Here is a 19,540-nt window from a genome sequence, read left to right as displayed (position 1 = left end):
TTGCCTCCCACTGTTGGGTCCTTGCACTTTTTTTCTTGTTTCCTCTATGTCTGTTTGACTATTTTCTCCAACCCTTTTGCCTTCCTTTATATTGTCTCCCTTCCCCACGGAACTCAGTTTAAAGCCCTCCTGATCAAGTTCTTGAGACTGTTGGCAAAAACATTTCTTCCAACTGGCGTGAGATACAACCCGTCCGTTGCAAGAAGCCCCTCCTCATGGAACCGCAGCCCATGATCAAAGAATCCAAATCGTTCTTGGCGACACCATCTGCGAAGCCAGTTGTTCACATCTGCTATTTTCCTCTCCCTTCCTGGACCATGCCCTTCAACTGGCAGAAGAGACGAGATGACAACCTGTACATCCATTCCTTTCAGCTTCCTACCAAGCACCTCGTAATCCTTTTTGATGTTCTGCAGGCTTGCCTCTAAAGACACACATAAATGATCAGCATGAATTATTTGATGTTTAAAGTCATATTAAAAAAAAAAAACACCAACTCTCACAATCCAATGCCACAGTCCACTTCACATAAATGCACTATAAAGGAATGTGAGGAAAGAAATTATTTGATACTATAATTTATTTTCATTTGCCGTTACTAAAGAAGAGAATCTGCATCTTATACATAGGATTGCTCTTTCAAAAGTTACTTTTTGGATAATTTCTAAAATTCCCCCAGACAGGGGGCATTTAGAGACATAGTCCAGAGAGTAACTGTGTGGAGCTCTAAAGAATCTTTAAGATGCAACTACCCCTCAATTCAATTTAAACCTTTCAGGGTGGTGGACTTTAGCTGACTAGTCCCTCTGGTTAACCTGACAGCCTAAGACCAAGGGCCTTTGCACACCACACATCTATTATGCTATTTTTTGACTTTAACTGCCATGGCTGCATGCTACAGAATCCTTATGTTTGTAATTTGGTGAAGCTGAGAATTCTATATATCCCTCTCTAACCAGCAAACTCCGTTATTCCATGGCAGCTAAAGTGGAATCATAGTAGTATCATTGCAAAATGTGAAAGGGCTCTAGAGAAGCAGCAGCAGCATCTTACTCTCCAAACAAGATAAATTTCTGTTCTTGTTCTTTCTCTAAAAAAAGCAAAAGAAAAATAATTGGAAGCCTGGTACAATCTAATACTGCAGGAAATACTGCTTAGGAGAATTGTATAAGACAGGGGAAAAAAACCAGTGTAGAAAATGAGTCACACTAGGTCACAGTGTACTTTGGTATTACATGAGAAGAGATTTCATATATTCAGGGTAACATATATTCAGTTGTTCTGAGCATAACAATATCTGAAGATATTCTCTTTAACAGAAATTTTATGAAGAACTAATCAATCTGCTTGATTAAAAATTGGACCAATGTATATAGAAAAATCCCCATTTCTAATTATGGTCCCACTTTATTTAACTTTGCAATGCTCATCATGCTTCTTGCTCCTTCCCCTAACCCCAGCAGCTCTGATATGACACTTTAAAGGTCTTGTTAGGGTGAAAGATAGAACAAATTGTCTCCCTCCTTCTTCCCTTCCCTTCCTTTCAACTAGATGTCCTTGAGGTGGCTTTGTTGTTGTTTGCATTCAAATATTTTCTGATTTATGATGACCCTGAGGCAACCGGTCACAGAGTTTTCATGGCAAGTTTTGTTCAGAGAAGGTTTTCCACTGCCTTTCTTTGGGTCTGAGAGCATATGAGTTGTCCAAGGTCACCCGGTGGGTTTCATTGCCACACTGGCTCTCTAAAAACCTTTTTAAAAAGAAGAACAAGCTTAATAATATCAATGTAATAACAAAAGTAATTGGAGGAGGAGGAGGAGGAGGAGGAGGAGGAGGAGGAGGAGGAGAAAAATAATGGTGATGATTTTATATCTCACTTGGGATTCAAGGAACCTCCCAGACATCAAGGCAGATTGAAATTATTAGTTGTAGGAAACTTCTTAAATAAAACAAGGTCTTGTTTTGTTTGTGCTAGCTAGAGGTGTTTTAACTACTCAGTTGTTTCATCTTTCCATGCAAAAAATAATACTTATGGTAATTTTCTCCCGACTGCAGCAGAAAATGAATATTCCACCAGAGTATTCACTCTTTATTTGAATATCCCCAAATCTGAATTTGAATGACCCAAAATGGTGAAGAGTAATTATTCTGTGGGACAAAACCCATTTTATGAACATCAGTGTGTGTGCGTGTTTGCGTCTGTGTGTGTGTGTGTGTGTGTGTGTGTGTGTAGGGCAATGCACCAATACCATGGCTTTTTTTCCCCCATGGAGTAATTTCTCCTGAACACTTTGGGATGTTCATATTCCATGAGAAAATTGTAAAAACTTCTAGATGTTCTGTTACTTTCCTCAATAGACCTTCTCAATGGACTGTGGAAAATCCACTTTATTATTGTGGTAATGAATAATAACAAATATTATTTTCAACTTCAGTGCCAAACACAGTGGAATGAATGGGAACTGTTTTGTGTTTTTGCATCATTTTCATGATTTTTGCATTATTTCAGTGATGGTTGTACAAGAGAACTTTGTGATGGATTCCACTCCCCTTTCAGCAAATATTCAAATAAATTCCATTTTATTCTTCTATTGTTCCAAAATTTCAGTCATGGGAGCAGTTCTTATAATTTAATTTACTTGATTTACTTTTCTTTTCTACATACATTGACAAATAAAATCCCTGCTTATTTAAATTACAGGGTGCAGATACAGTGACTGCATATATGCCTGATGCTGTGTGGTATGAATATGAGACAGTAAGTATATAGCTATAACAACAACAATAAAATGTTGCACATAATGTCATTGTGTACTAGGTCAAATTAAACATGACCTTCTAGAGATACCAAAATGTGGCACTAAAAATTTATAATAGCTTGGTCTTCTCTCATTTTAAAACCTTCCTACTAAAAAGCAAGGTGCATTGCAACTCTCTGCACATCAATTGAGTGGTAAGACCTGTTGTCTTTCTACAGGGTTTACTCCTATCCATGCACTTCCATTGGTACAATGGCAGAATCTAGTAGAATTGAGAATTCGGTCCCCCTCCCCATTACACCTCCTTCTGCACGACACTGGAGCCAGTTTTCAGGAGATGGGAAAGTCTGCAGGGAGGAAGGAGAGTGATCTTTTTGTGACTGTCAGCACAAAACTGAATGCCTGCATAGAATTATATATCCAATATCCTAAGTACGCATAGGATTACATATCCAATAACTGTTTGCATACATAGATTTTTACAGCAATGAAATTGCAACATTTGATATAAGACAACGTATTTGAGCCTTCTAAGGAGGATGGGTTTTCTTTCTAGACAGATCAATTCATAACAGATCAACCTAATATAGTCTGACATTTTATGGCATCAATCTGCTGAAATGAGAAATGTTTGCCATAGTTGTAGTCATTTGATTTCTAAAAAGATGAGAAGCATGCAACTCTTATCTGAAGGAATTCAGCTGGAAACTTGAGTGTATGAACATGGTAAATATGTATTGTGATCTTTTCACTTTCATGAATTAGGGCATAAAGGCAATTTGGAGGAAACAACAATGTCAGATGTATCTGCCAGCAGACAAACTAGGACTTCATCTCAGAGGGGGTTACATCTTTCCCACTCAACAACCAGCCAACACAACTGTTTTCAGGTACTTTCTGAACAGTAGGTTTGAAACCTGTCTTATGCCAGTACCTTTTAATCCTTGTAGATGCTTAAAATAATTAGAATTTGCATCAGCATTGTGCTAGTAAGGCCAGCTGATTAATTTCCCACTGCATATCTCAAATGCTGTTTATTTAGAAATATCTGTCAGCGATGTTATTAGGAACTATTGTGGCCCTGATTATGAGAACTGTCATGTGAAAAGTGATCCTGTCTTTTACTAATCATAGGAGGAGTACGAGTATTACACATGTTTTGAACTCTCTGTCTTGGCTGACAGAACATCACCAGCTCTAATTCAAAATGCTAGAACAATTCTGTACTAGCTTTTTAGAAGGTTGTTTTTTCTAGAATAATTTAAAGTGCACACTTTAAACTGGCCTCCTATGAGGAAGGTTTGATACAGGCCAAATAAATTTATATGATGCGCAGTGTAGGAGTCAAATGATTCTTGCATGAGTTCATGTGCTTTCACCTATGTAATCATGAGCCCCTTCATCAGATTATGGTATTTCTGGGAAGGAAATACAAACCTGATTAGGTTTTCATCATTACAACAATTGCATTTGTGCACCTTCATGTTGCCTATAGTTTTATGGTGATCTCATAAAGTTCATAGGATTTTATTAGGCAAAGAATATTCAGAGGTTATCATTGCCTTCCCTGAAATATAGCCTACATCACATACCCCTTAGAGGTCTGCCATCCAAGTACTAACCAGGGCTGACCCTGTTTAGTTTAGGGGACATCTATTTCATATGTCACATTCATAAAAAGTAGATTTTAGCCTGAGGATGAACAGTATGAATTTCTCTGGTAATGAGAATTTTTCCTTTATGATGTCTATATTGTAATCATGACAATCTTCATTATTAATTTATTGTCAGAATTTACCAAATAATCACAACTTACCAAATCCTAATGCTTCAACATGAATCCTAAAAAAAAGTTTTAATGTTTTATGTTAATACATAATAAGACACTAGACATTCGTGTTAGCTTAGATCTTAAAATAGTATTTCTTTTGCCAATTTTGACAATTAAGGAAGTCGGAAAGAACTACACAACGGTCAAGATTCTGAAGCCTCACAACCGAGGTTTTTTATTTTTCATTGATAATGGTATTTGTACTATTTGTATTATTGTGAAATGTATAATAAAGATTATCTTAAAAAAATGTTTTCTTTTCAGCCGTTTAAAGCCTATGGGGCTTATAATTGCCTTAGATGAGAATCAGAGAGCAACAGGAGACTTATTCTGGGATGATGGAGTAACCAGAGGTAATGCCATAGGTTTTATACTAAAAGAAATGGTTAATGTCAGTTTTCAGACTAAGTACTGGGCTCCTCTACTTCACTATTGCAAAAGAGGTATACTCCTCACTCAGTCTACAAGATACGCATGGGAATGATGTATATAAAATAAGAGATATGGTGCTGATGGTGAGTTTTAAACTGAAGATTACTGAGCCAAATCTGAATATGAATGTATTTTAAACATTTAGATCAATGCCAGCATTGTGTGCATGCAGAACTATTTCTGAATTTATATTGTCATTATACCAACTTCCTGACTGAGTCATGGATTTTTCACTTCCTCTTAACTTTCTTCAGTGTCTTGTTGGGAGATAGAAAGAACCCCAGTAAGTGAGACATTCACTGCTTGAACGGAAACTTATCAAAATGCATTTGTTGTTAATCATAATGATGTACAGCATGTCCACACTGTACAGGGGCTCGCCATAGATTTTAAGCCTGAGGTCAGGGAACTGTGTAATTAAAAATAATAATAATTGTAAGTCATTCTGAGACCCTTTAGGGTTGAAGAGCGGGGTATAAATACTGTAAATAAATAAATAAATAAATAATACATGAAGTTGATGTCATGTGGACTGCGAGCCCATGGGGGTGCACTGGGGTTTGATCATATGCGTGATTTGCCTTATGCGGGGTGTGTGTGTGTGTGTGTGTGTCCAGAACAGATCCCTGCATAAGATGAGGGTGGACTTTAATTTCAAAAATTTTCCCTCCAAACTTGCATCTCACCCTACATCTAGCAACTATCCTTTACCCAAGTAGATTCACTGAATTAATAGATGGTCACTCAACATTTATGAAAATCCAATTGATTCAACGGGTCTCGTCTAACAATTATATATATATATATATATATATATATATAGAGAGAGAGAGAGAGAGAGATACACACACCTTTGACATTCAATATATATTTATCTTTTTTCAAATAAACAACCTTTCAGGCTCTCTGTATAGTCACTGCCATCTAAAAGAAAACTGAGTTTCTTTAAGAAATAAAAAGTTGGCTGATAAATGCTGCATTATATATTGCTTTTGATAGGTACTTTTTGTGATTCAATAATATTAATATTGTGCTTTAATAATAGTACAACCTGTGCTCTTTTTTAAAATAAAATGAGGAACAAATTTGGTCAGAAATAATCTTTATTTGTTTCATCATTCCATTGAAATGAATGAGAAAGACTTTTAAATACGTGGATGCTCAGTACCTGAAAGGCACAAGATCATGCTCTAATTCACACTGCGTGAATTTCTTTTGCCACTCATGATTGAAGACACACACACACACTCTCTCACACACACTTTTCTTAACAGCTGTTACTATAGGAAAAGGTACCATCTGCTTTGTAATCCTAATTCTTTGAGGCTGAAATGGCACTGCTACTCCAAACTGTGTACGCCTTTGACAGACATACCATTTATTAAGCTTTCTATCTCTAAAACTCCATGGTGTTTTGAAGTTTTGAAGATTGAAAGTAAGAGCGTGGGAGTGAAATGTCACAAGTGTAGTGAATCCTGTGTGTAAACTCACAATATTAGAATGTCAGAGTAAATTCTAAATTATTCAGTACACACTTTCTCTTTATTTCTACTCTTTCTCGGAGCAGGCACTGCATTTTTGTTGCTGTAGGGCTTGGGGTTGCAAATTTATCAGCAAAAATAAATTGTCCTGCCCTCCTCTTTTGCATTCAAAAGTAGTGTGTGGAGATCAGCAAGTGAGGCACAAATATACATTATCATCTGTTAATTACTCCACAGCAATCCAGTGTTAATCCGCTGTTATAAGCAGAAATATAGTGGTGAAGGCAAATGGCAGTAAACCTAGTGAACCTGAATTTATGGAATACAAAGCAAATATACTTGTCTGTACCATCATTTTAAAGTTTTCTATCCACGCTTCAATCCTACCTGCCTGAAGCTTTTACTTCAGTGGCCCTACTGTTCTCATAGATAAAGATTTTACCTTTTTTCTTGATGGGTCTTTTGTGCCTTTAATAGCAGCATTAGAAACAAAAATGCAGAGAATAAAACTGTCTTTTTTTAACTGGTCATGCAGTTGGGGAAAAAAAGCAGAAATTACTGTTTTTCCCCAATAGAATTGAATATCTGCTTTAAAATAGTGTTGTGTATTATTTTAATACTGCATTGCAAACAGGTTGATGCTTATTTATGCTAATAAACATCCATTAATTGTTTTTAAATAGCCTGAATTGGACAGGAATGTTTCCCAAAATAACATTTTCAATGTAGATATTATTCATTATACTTTGAAGAGAAAGGAGTTCACCGGTTATCATTCATTACATAACTTCAAAAAGCCACATTACAAGTAATTACCTTTCAAACATTAATTCCAGCATCTGATCCCACGATAGCTCTCCATTTTAAGGATACAAATTTATTTATTTTGTTTTCATGCATAAAAGTTAAAGATTTATAACCTGTTTCATCCACTGTGTGAGCTTCAAAAACCTTCAGAGCATTTTTCTATTGTTGTTTATATTGTTTTCTATTGCTGTTGTTAACTTTTTGGATCTCTTTTGGTGAAAATTTCATAAAGATCTCCTTTTTTGGAAAAAAAGAATAATCTTATATTGGTTTGGGATAACAGCATTTTGTCTTGCACAACCTCCCTCCACATGTTCACCAAAATAAATAAATAAATAAATATGAAACTAAAAAATAGGTAAGAGAAATCCCTGTTCTTTTTTGCTTTGAGATGATGAAAAATTCTTGCATTTTTAACTGCGTGTCTCATTCTGTTGAGATAGTCTTCCTTTTCAAGGACCAGAAAAAATGCCTTTATTTTTACATCAATTGTTATCCCATATTAGATGATTCTCTGGTTTGCATTTCATTGGTCACTGAGGTGATCATGGAGTTTGTGCATGTACAAAAACCTTTTAGCAGAGGCACATAGCTAGTGTGGTAATCAACTTCATTTACTCAATGGCGGGATATAGACTGCCGCTTTGCGGCGGTCTCCCGCCGGCGCCATTTGCTCCGTGAGGGAGCCGCAGCAGCCAAACCGCGCGGCTCCCACACGGAGCAAAAAAGAAGTTCCATTTTGGAGCTTCTTTTTGAGGCGCCTTTATGACGTCCCGAGGCGCTGCTGGCGCATTCGCAACGTCATAGGCGCTGCGACACGTCTGGATGCTATGCGTCCAGTACGTAAACATGGCGGCCCCCCATGTGGAAGGGGCGCTGCCATGTTGTACGTATTCTATACGTACTAGGGTTAGGGGTGTGTGGAAGCACCGCCCCTTCCTAACCCTAGTACGTATAGAATACATACTAAATGGCGGTTTATATCCCACCAATGTTTATTTTGTGACACTTGTTTTAAAATTTTATTTTCCTTTATATTTCAGGTACAGTGGAAAGTCAATCCTACCTCTTATATCAGTTTAGTGTTGCCAATGTAAGTATGTTTTCATTAGCAATAATGATTAAGGAACATTGTTCTCCAAAATGAGACTGCTGTGTATACTGATGTTAAACACCCAGAAATTATCTGAGAGTTTGAAAATTCTGTATATTGCTAAATATTATATATTCGAAATTTAGTATCAGATAGTTGATAGTGATTTTACTATCACCATTGTTTGATAGCTGACATAACATAGCATTTTCAAATGCATTGCTTGGTGTGGTGTGTTATTGAGCAATGGGCAATAGCTGACATGCAGTAATATTATTTGGCAGAGTAAGAATGGGATCATATTTAGTATTAGGGAATATTTGACCACTAACAGGTCATGAGAATTTCCATTTATAGTCATAGAATCATAGAATCATAACAGGACTCACAACATCCTAACAGGAAGTAACAGTACAGTATTATACATGATGATGATGAATTCAACTGGGAGGTGTTTTTCAAAGTAGAGGGGAGAAGGAGGAGGAGAGGGAAGGGAAAGGAAAGGAAAAGAAAAGAAAAGAAAAGAAAAGAAAAGAAGGGAAAGTGATTATCCAGATTTTGAGAAGGGGCGAAGAGGGACAGGAAAGAGAAGGATCATTTAATGAGAAAGAAGATGAATTCAGGCAGGAGTAAAGGAAGAATGAGAAAAAGAAATGGGTAGGATAAGTTATTACAGGGAACTTTGAACTCCCTTGTTGAAATAACTTTACTGGCATTAGTTCACTTCTAGCCACAGTTCAAAGTGCTGGATATGACTTCTGTGACTAAGTTTAGACTACCTGAAAGATGAGGGGGGGTGGGCATGTGTTCCCACTGGCCTGGCATTGTCCTGTTCAGATGGCACAGGCCAATAGCCCTGTAATGAAACTGGCCAGTCTAGATGCCAATCTGGGGGTTCTGGTCCAACTGTGCCCCCAAAGGTCCTTAACACATTTTATAAAGACTGCTGTTTGCAGTGGAGTTTCCTGGAAACCTCACCAAGACAGCTGGCAGACCACATAGATGCAAATCCCCTTACTGCTGCCACTGTTGCATTTGTTCTGAAGGCCCCTGTCATAGCCTATGACATTGGGTGGGGGCCCTGGATCTATGAGTGAAGCCAGGTGCCCTGTTCCTGTCCTTATGGCCCATGGCAAGGGTGTACTTGGTGGCATCAGATAAGCCTGCCCAAATTTTAAGATCCTAGGAGAAGGGGTCTTATGATGTATCTTCTTCACATCCCTGTCTGACTGGGATCTGGAGTGAGGCCTTCTTGGTACAAAACCTCTACACACCTCAAATCAAGAAAGGAAATTTTATTCTGGCTTGAATCAGTTAGGGTAGGCAGAGGAAAGTGGAAACAATCACAGAAATGTAGAAGAAGACAGGAAAAACTACAAAGATGAAATCCAGTAGTAACCCTTGAGTGTGCAAATACTGAAGAAGCTCAGAACTGATCTTCACTGACTGCTTCCTCCCACTAGGCACCAATGCTAGCCAAGTTTTGCAAAACTTTGAGCAAGGAAGCCAAGAGAGGACAAGATGACCAGTCAGGTTCTCTTGAGCTTCGACAGCAGCTTCTCTGCCTATAATAATGGTGGTTATAGCAGGAGACCATATTGTTTTTCAAAGGAGACTCCCCCTACAAAAATACCTCTCTTCCTCTGAGTTTCCTCTGCTTCTAAGGCCTAGTGGAGATGAATTAAACTCAAAGATTCAGGAATTTTGTGGTGTGATTTGCTTCAGGATATTGGTAGAGGTGAACTAAATACCAATCTTGATTGGAAGGAGAGAGGAAGGATAGCAAGAGTGAACCACAAGGCCTTGGTTACATGGTTGAAATAAAGACTGAATTTACATTTTTAGACCTTGCAAATTAAAACCACAGCTTGCCAATTGTGTATGATACTCAGTTTATAATTTAAACAATGGAATTGGAAATGTGGGGGGAAATCTGAATATTTTTTAAGATTCATTGCAACTCTTATTATCTTCTCATCAAGTATGTTCCTGTCTTTTGCATTTTACAATGTGTTGCTTCTGAATGAATATATATGGGACAGCAAGTGATAGGGGACAAAGTTTGTGATAAACAAGCCAAAATTAAGGAGGATGAAAATTCTGGTACTAACAGTAACAATGTAATGATTGATTATTAATAGCTGACACCCTTTGGATTAAGCTATTCGCCTAATAAACCAAAAAGTACAACAAAAGCTTGGAAAAACAGCAGCCATGAAGAGATTTCCTATTGTCTTATTGTGTATTCATGTTTAGGAGCTCTCTTAGGAATAGACCTGCAGCTTCATTTGTATAGATTTATATCACAAATAATCATAATGATAGACTTTGTAGATTCTGCATTGTTTGGATTTGGATTTGGTGGTGTTTTGTGAGCCTGCCATGATTTTATTCTTTGGTTTGTGTTAGTTGTCCTTGGTGATTGATACTGGAATGTTCTATAATCCTTTTTTTATTTACATTGTCCAATGTTGTGCTAGTTGGTCCATTTATATTATGCCTTGTCTTTTCAAAACTGCAGTTACAATTTTGTATTGCAGGATTGTTGCCCTGGCAGCTATGTTGTCTTTAATAAAAAGATGGTGATTTTTTTAAAGTGTTTAGATAATATTTGCCATTCACCAGACTTTTATTATGAAGGGGAAACCATTATTTTTAAATGCAGTTTGGTACATATAGGATAGAAATGCTGACCACCTATCTTTCCCAACTGTCCTGTTGTATGAGGGATAGTTAATATTTCTAAGTAAGGGCCAAAACAGGTGGGCCCAAAACACCAGACTGAAGCTGCTGAAGAGCCAGAGTGCCAAAAAACTGTCACCATATGAGCAGCGGTGTGGCTTCATGGTGAGTTCCCAGCATTTTGCGGATGTGTGTCATGCATATGCCACACAGAAAACTGCTCCTTTTTGCGCAGGGAAAAGGTGGCTTTGCCGCCACTACGGCAGTTTTTTGAAGCTTCAGCAGTGTGTGGCATCTAAATGCCACACTGCTGGAGTGCCAAAAAACTGCCACCATGTGGGCAGAGGAGCAGCTTCATGGCATGTTCCTGGCATCTTGAGGGTGTGCATCACGCATACACCACACCCTCAAGCCACTGGTAAGACACTGCATTTTGCTGGTCTGTTTGCCCCCTAAATCTCCCAGAACTGCCTTAGAAAAATTCCAATTCTATTTAAGAATGGAACAAAAAGAATAAGGATACCCAGTTTCATCTTCATTCTTTGGCAAGTCTAGTTTACTTTATTAGCCACTTTAACATTTTCAGTCCTTTATCAACACTGATAGACTCTCCTAAGCTATCATTGATCCAAGCAGAATACAAAGCCAATGCTCTGCATCTTTCTTCTACCATCTTCCATCTTCTCACTCCTCCTTTTGTATATCCCTTTCCAGGAATGAAGTCTCATTCTTCAACTTCTTTAACTAATTACAATTTATTTTTTCCAATCTATTTTGTACTCCTTCCCCACATTTCTGAACTCAACTATTCTTTCAGCTGCTTAGTCAAATGTTCCCCCCTTCCTGTTCTTTTTAAAGGTCTCTATCATGGCTCTGCATCTCCCTCCCCTACCTCCAGGTCCTACACTCCCAACAGTTGCTGTAGCATCCATAACAATTGCTGTGGTATAGCTTGCAATCAATCCATCATTCTGAAGTGGAAAGTTATTTAAGGTTATCTCATGCAATTAGTTTGTAACTTTCTAAAGTAAATATGCATGTTCTAAATATGTTTTACAGAAAGATCAGACTAAAAGTCTTTAGGGATGAAGGGCGGGGTATAAATACCGTAAATAAAATAAATAAATAAAAGTTCAAAATAACTGAGCAAATGTAATAGTGGACAGTTCAGAGCTTGGAAATAATTAGTTTTTTTTATGTTTTCCAAGGGTCCATGCAGATACTGTTATAACTACAATTTTAAAAGCAGTTTTTACCTTCCTATTTCTCAAAAGTAACTAATAGTTATTTTAGGCTCGGGACAGACCAACCCAAAAGGGAAGCCTGCCAGTGGCCTATTTTCTTCTGGAGGGAACACTGGGTGCCTCATTGTTTATCTCAGAGGGAGTGACTCAGTTCAGTGGGGGTGGCACAAGATGGCACACACATGTGTGTAGACAGCTGCCTGGTGTTGCTGTGGAATGCCAAGGTAATGGAGAGAATTTGGGGCAGCTTTACAGCCAGAAAACTCTGGGAGCAGCTCAGAGTATTCTGGCCAGTGTAGACTTGTCCTAATTATTTATAGATTGTACACTAATCTCTTGGCTTGGATTGTAATAGGATAGTGGTCGCACTGCGCAGAGCACAGAACTTTGAATTCTGTGAAAGATGTGTGCTTGGCTTTTTCTTAGACTAGGACCAACAGTTAACAGCACTTAGTAGAAAGCTGTTTCTCACTAGGTAAGCAGCATGGAAGGGAGAATGTTGCTTCTGATTCCCTTTGTGAGCCTTTCCTTTCTTTTCCCTTTTTCTGTCTCAGAGTAATTGTCCAATACCTTCCCAGAAGATCCATGGCCTTCTGTTTCAATGTCAGGCAGCTGTTTAGAATGTGTCCTACTCTGCTGCCTCCTACCACTGGTGACAGTTGCTTGTTCTGAGGTCAGAATGAGATGCCCAGCTATGTGATCCATGTGATCAAGCCTGGGCACCTCACTCTGACCTCATAAGTGAGTGTGTCTCATGGTGGTGAACAGCCCAGTGGGATGAGTGTGCATACAGCTGGCTGAAGTCAGAATAGAGGTCCCCACCTAATGGAGGGAGGTCAGGGCAGAGTATCTCAGGATATTCTGGGATGCTCCTGGAATATTCTGGCCAGTGCAGACACCATTCCACTCAAAGTCAATGAAACCAAGAAATGAGACTTCTGGGTCTGGCTAATATACATATGCAGAACCTATCTGTGGAGGGTTCTGTGTTTTAAATATGCTTGTGATGAAGAGGCAGATGCTGGCTTCTCTTTCCCCCCTCAGAGCCCACAGTGATTCCATTTGGAAGATGGAGAGTCTGTCTCTCCCAGATGGTGGGACCAAGTCATATGGGGTTGTGCCTGGATGCTACAATATATAGTAGTATATTGTATTCATAATTAATAAACTTGATCATCTTAAGGGTGTTTTGTGCTGAGATCTAATAATAATATAATATAATAATAATAATATAATAATAATAATAATATAAAAAAGACCACATTAGTCATTGCTTGATTGTTTACTAAACCAATCCCATAAACAATATTGCTGTATTCTATGTCGTGTTTCCAGATATCTTAACTATGACTGTGACACACAATGGTTACCAAGACCCAAATAATTAGAATTGAGGAAGTCAAAATCCTTGGATGCCCCTTGAACCTACAGAAGTAAAAGTCACTCATCAAACAAGTGGCTCAGACATCTCCTGTCAATATCAGTTATAATGCGGCAGAAAGGTGGAAATGGTGCTATATTTTCCTACATTTCCAGAAAAAAAAATTTAAAATAGATATGTCATGTCCTATTTATAATGAAGTCATATATGTCTGGTCATAGAATAAGTTCTATTGGTATTGCTCCAGGGAGGAGGCAATTAGGAAATCATTTATCAAAATATATATGGCTTCCACTACTAGTTTAATTCCCCCCTTTTGTGTACTGACATTTTCTCCTATCTGGTTGCCCTTTCTCATTGTGGATGAGATTTGTGAATATTCTTTACTTTCCTATCAAAACAAATTGAAATGAAAATCTCACCCATTTGAATCAGCCAGATTCACTAAGTATAGATATTCCCAACATGGTGGAGGCCATGCTGTACATTCTTGTTAATCTAAGTATTACATTTTTTTGTTCTATATTTACGTGGTGATTCCATGCTATGGAATCCGGGATTGGCAGTTTAGGAAGGTGCATTTAGAATTCCATACAGAGTAATCCAATGTCTCACCAAACAGCATGTCCCAGGATAATAAGGATTGAACAATGCCAGTTAAAGTAGAATAATAGTCTAACATTCTAAGTGCAATGGGTTCCTGTATCATCAGCTGGAGTTTGGTTCCAGGACCCCTTATGCAGACCAAAATCCATGGAAATTCAAGTCCCATTAATAACATGGCATAATAATATGGTGTCCCTTATATAAAACACGGACTTATATATAATATATATATTTCAAGCTGTGGAGGGTTTGGTCCATGAATGCAGATTCATGGATACAGAGAGCCACGTATGAATGAGCCCCAGTTCCGGTAAATGGAACTATCAGTTTTGATTTCTCCCACATTAATTCTTTTTACCTCAAGTTCTTCCTTGCTGGCTATAAAGAAATCTGTGGAGTGGAAAATACTTATCAAAAGAACTCATGTTATCCTCTGTCCTGCTAGGGATATAGGTCCATAAGGTTAGTGGTCACAAGGTAGCTTCTCAGTCAACATTTTGTACTCATATATAACCAACTTTCTGTCCTACTTATGATATTAAAAATGCTGAGAACCTCTTGCTGCCTTAAATGACATCCTCTTGTTGGTTCTCATGCCTACTACAATATTTGTATAAGTGCACTCTCCCAGATGGGAGTGGTTTTTGCCCTCCCCTGACCATTTGACAGAGGGCATTGGGTGTGTAACCTGTGTTTGTGCCACACACTGTACGACTGGGATAGCCTATATTAGACAGCATGGCCTTGGCTTCAGCCTTTTTCCTTTGTGAACCCCCTCCCTTTATGTATAGGCTTTCCGAGTTACCAGCAGAAAGTTTTGGCTGTGCCCTAAGTAGATTTGGACACATTTCCCCACTATCATGCTACATGGGTACTGTTATGTATAGCATGATAAGTGATTGTTTGTGTGTTTTTTTTCTTTGGTTGCATGCTTCCATGTTCTTGAGGAATTTGCTCATAGAACTCTCACTGCTGGCGAGCTTAAGAGATGAAGCAAAGTTGTTCCTTAGCTGAGGTGAAATTTGAAAGAGTGCAATTAGTGCCACTGGAGTGTGGCACACTTGGTCTCTCCTTCCCTTTATATGGATAACAATGATGAACTGTAGGGGTTTCATTCCACAATTCAAAGCCAAAAGGAATGCTCTTTCCATACAGAAAACAAAATTTCCTCTACAGAAAGGAATATTTCTGCACGGAAATATTTTCTATTGGAAAACATGGGGTTTTTGAACAGGAATGCTGTTTTCTGTGCAAAACACCTATGTGGATTTGGCCAGAAAAAAAAACCCCAAATGGCAAATTCAAAGACATTCCACATGGGAGAAAACTGTCAAAAATATCCATTGCACCTTTGACAAGGAACTTAGTGAATTCAAACCTACTTTGAATAAAAAACAAATCCTATAACAAAGCAAAATGAGAAGAGTTTAAACATTGGCAAGTAACATGGGGTCCATGTCTATTTAAACATAGCCATGATGGGATATCATACATTTGTGTAATTTAGTACTTTTAAGATCATTATTATTTTCTTTTCACAGGTTGCCCATATAACAGGTCTTCAACTGAAACTAGGAGAAGACCACACAATCTCGTGGAACCAGATCTTCAGAGAAAGTGACAAATTTGATTGCCACCTTATCCAGATGCAACACAAGACAACTGGTCAAGCTCTTGGCTGTATTGGAATGTAAGCATGATTATGATAAATTAAATCCACATATTAGAAACAGTGACAAAATATTGCATTTTCTGAGACAGGAATTTCTTTTCCTGTGCTCTGTTTCATTTCTTTTCAGTTCTCACAAATTCACACTTGCTCTCTATGCGGAGCCTCTCATGACTGTCCTTGCATTTTGTCTTAGAGTGTGTTTTTTTAAAGAATATTTCTGCAAATTTTGTGATTCTTCTCAGTATACTGGAAGGATCTCATTCTTTTTGAAGTTGAAGGCTTCACACGGCAGCCATCCATATTTTTTGTGGGTTTTTTGGGATATGAGGTCATGCTTTAGAAGAGTTTCTTCCTGATGTTTCACCAGCGGCTGTGGCTGGCAACTTCAGAGAAGAAACTCTTCACGAACATGGCCTCATAGTTCAAAAAACCCACAAAAAATCATCTCATTCTTATTTCCTACTGGCTCCACTGAAATTAAAATACTTAAAATCTCTGCTTAGTTTTGTTTTAAGTGTTCCTTCTACATTAGCTGGATGTTGTGACTTTAGTGATGGTGTAGCAATTTCAAAAAAATATGTTGCTTTTTCTACTTTTCAGTTGTTTTATTTTCGGTTATTCTTTTTTTAAACTTCTACTATGGCAGCATACAAGTGACTGCCATATAATTTTGTGTTGGTAGTGTGGAAGGTCAGGGCCAAAGAAATACATAGAGAGAGGGAAAGGGAAATGGGGGGGGGGGAGGGGAGAGGAGTGTCCTCTTTTTTAAAAATAGCTTGAAAGAAGTCCCTTCACCTATTTCTCTTATTTTGTCACATCTTCAAAAAGATCTTTTATGCTTTCAAGTTCCACCCAATTCTCCTCCAAGTTTGACCTGTTCATGAACTTCCCATGGACTAGAAGTTTTGATGTGTGAATCTTAATTTGGGCTTGATCAAAGTTGGATCAGGCAGCCTCAGAATTAGTCTGGGTTGAATCAGGGTATTTTCTAAAGCAAAAATCGGGGCTGAACTGAGCTGTGTGGTTTGTGTCACACCTGATTTCCATTGCTCTTGATTGAAGAACTGGATCTGGATACATCAGAAACACAGCATGCATCCATATGCAAAGCATGTCCTGAGCAATTGACTTGAAATAAAGGCCCAAAAGGCTCTTCTGTCAAGACTCTTTGTTGCTTGTTGTGGCCCTCTAATTTTCATCAGTAAGTTTATTGGAAAGAGAGGCAGGAATAGAGGGATTGCAGTTTGCTCTTCATTTCTGTCTGAAATGTGTGGGACAATTCTCAGAAAATACTAAGTTCCAACTCCATCTCACATTCTCTGTATATTTTGAAAAGTTAGCGGATTACAATGAAATAGTGTGGATTCTACATTAATAAATACTGGGTATGGTATTTCCTTCAAAATTTCTTACTGATAGGCTTCAATTCTGTTCACAATTTAGTTTTAAAGCAAATGTGTTTTTGTTTCAGTCTTCTGCTCCTTCAGGAGTTCCACTGCTACTACCCTGAAACACTGGTTACATTGACCAGGTTCAGTACACATCTTCTGGCTTCGTAGCAAACATGGGCAGAAGCCAGAGTTCTGTTAGATATCCAAAACAGGCATATAACCCATTGACACCTACGCTTGAGGTTAATATCATGAGAACCACATGTTTCAGTTTAAGGTAAAACATTAATATGTTGTTAATATGCGTTGCTTACAAAATGTGACAGAAAAACATGTTGGTGGACAAGATTTTTTTTAAAATTCTTATTGGATCTTACAACACTGCCCACCTGTTTGGGCAGTAAGCAACCTCTATGCAGCCTGACTCTCTGCGGACCTTTTCAAGAATGGCTAAATCCCATTCCTGAAAGGTGCCGGAGAAGGCCAGGCTGCACATGGGCTGCCTACTGCACTGGTAATTTCTTACCTGGATTACTGTAATTCTTGCTAATGGGCTTCCTCTTTCCCATCCCCCCCCCTTGATTTTGCATTTCTTCCGCTGGGATAATTTTTCCACCCGCCATTATGATCATGTCACTCCATTGTCTCCTGATCCCATTTAAATCGTGTTATAAGCTGTTATTACTAACTTTCAAAGCCCTTGTGGTTTGACACCCCCCCCCCCACCTACTTGTCAGCACTTGTTTCCCCCTATCTTCCTGTCCACACTCGCACTCTAGTGTTTGGGGCTGTTGATTCAGCCAGGATTTTCTCTGCCCCTACTTGGATATGCCTCTTTCCCCCATGCTCCTCCATTTCTGGATGTTCTTCCTATGAATTATGACCACCACTTCTTTAGATTACTTTAAGTCAAATTAAATACTGTTCATTCAGGGAAGCCTTCCAACTTTTGTCTTAATTTTATAACCATATTATTTGTATAATTTACACTTTTGTGGTGTAACTTATCCAGCCAGTTTGATAGAAGGGTTTTTGTGTTGTATTAAACCTTAGAGTCTCGTGATATGTATTGGTAATTATGATTGAAGTCTAATATCCATTCCTTTTTTGCAGATTTATGATTATAGCATAGCAGATTGAGGTTCCAATACATTGAACCTCCCCAGCACTCCTGCAAGTTCCCTGAAAATCGTCTCTATGATGTCTCAGTTCTAAACAATCCATTTGGTATCCTTGGGTATCGCAAGAGGGATTGCGGCGCAGAGCCGGGTGGTACTGGTAGTTATCCGTCAGAATTGTTTGTGTTATACATTCACACATGGTTTCTAATTCAATCAAACACCTGCGAAACCTCCGTCTAGTTTCAGAAGTTAGGTTTTTTTGTATCTAGATCTCCAAGGTACATCGGGTCCCGCCCAAAGACATGTAACCTTGCCAAGTGTACATAGGGGGGGACCGCGTCGCGCGAGAAGAGGGCTACCCAATACCAAAAAAAACACCTACTAAGGAGCCGGCTTACTAAAAACAGAATAGAAGAAGAGAAAACAGGTAGGGACCGAAGGGGAACACTAGCCCTTCCCCACTTCATTATTATGAGTCGTTATTAGATTATATTATGTTTCTTCTTAATTGAATGAGGATTATTGCATCTTCCCAACATTTCCAAGAACCCCCCCCCTATTTCATTAGCAGACCACAACCCCCATAGGAGAAAGACCCCCTCCTCCTGGTCGTCCAGCTGCGTGTTGACAGCAGAGAAACGGCTGAGGCAGCATGAGAGAAAAAGCCCCTCCCCTGTGACTATCCAAGACAAAACACAAACCCCAAGAATTGTGGTTACAAAAACACGCACACACAACACTCTTTTTTCTCACAGACCGCAAGACCCCGTAAGAACTCTGAATCTGGCGTGTTATCATGAGGCAACAAAATCTCACTGGGAGATCCCTTTGGGAGCACCTACCAGAAGCACAACCATGAGTAACAGAAACAGGAGAAACAGCACACCCACAACCCCGCCAAGCAAAAGCACCCCCCCCCTGATGAAAAACAACCAGACCTGGCCTGCTCACAGTCGTGTTGGCGGGTGGGGCAGGGCCCCAAAAAGCGACTCTGGTGTGGGGTGTGGGGAGGCCCACAAAAGCAACCAACGTGCCCGATG

At 38.7% G+C, this 19,540-nt stretch overlaps 1 protein-coding gene across 1 annotated transcript in view; it reads left to right on the top strand.

Annotated features, from left to right (window-relative positions):
* SI (sucrase-isomaltase) overlaps nucleotides 1-19,540 on the top strand; it is a 188,108-nt gene that overhangs the window by 50,331 nt on the left and 118,237 nt on the right. The window contains exons 20-23 of the mRNA XM_042460608.1: nucleotides 2,702-2,758; nucleotides 3,525-3,649; nucleotides 4,855-4,943; nucleotides 8,354-8,403. Coding sequence (XP_042316542.1) covers nucleotides 2,702-2,758; nucleotides 3,525-3,649; nucleotides 4,855-4,943; nucleotides 8,354-8,403 — 321 coding nt within the window. The remainder of the gene's footprint in view (nucleotides 1-2,701; nucleotides 2,759-3,524; nucleotides 3,650-4,854; nucleotides 4,944-8,353; nucleotides 8,404-19,540) is intronic.

The sequence above is a fragment of the Sceloporus undulatus genome, chromosome 3 (genome assembly GCF_019175285.1).
Source record: "Sceloporus undulatus isolate JIND9_A2432 ecotype Alabama chromosome 3, SceUnd_v1.1, whole genome shotgun sequence".
NCBI classification, from domain to species: domain Eukaryota; kingdom Metazoa; phylum Chordata; class Lepidosauria; order Squamata; family Phrynosomatidae; genus Sceloporus; species Sceloporus undulatus.
This window is presented reverse-complemented; position numbering and strand designations above follow the sequence as displayed.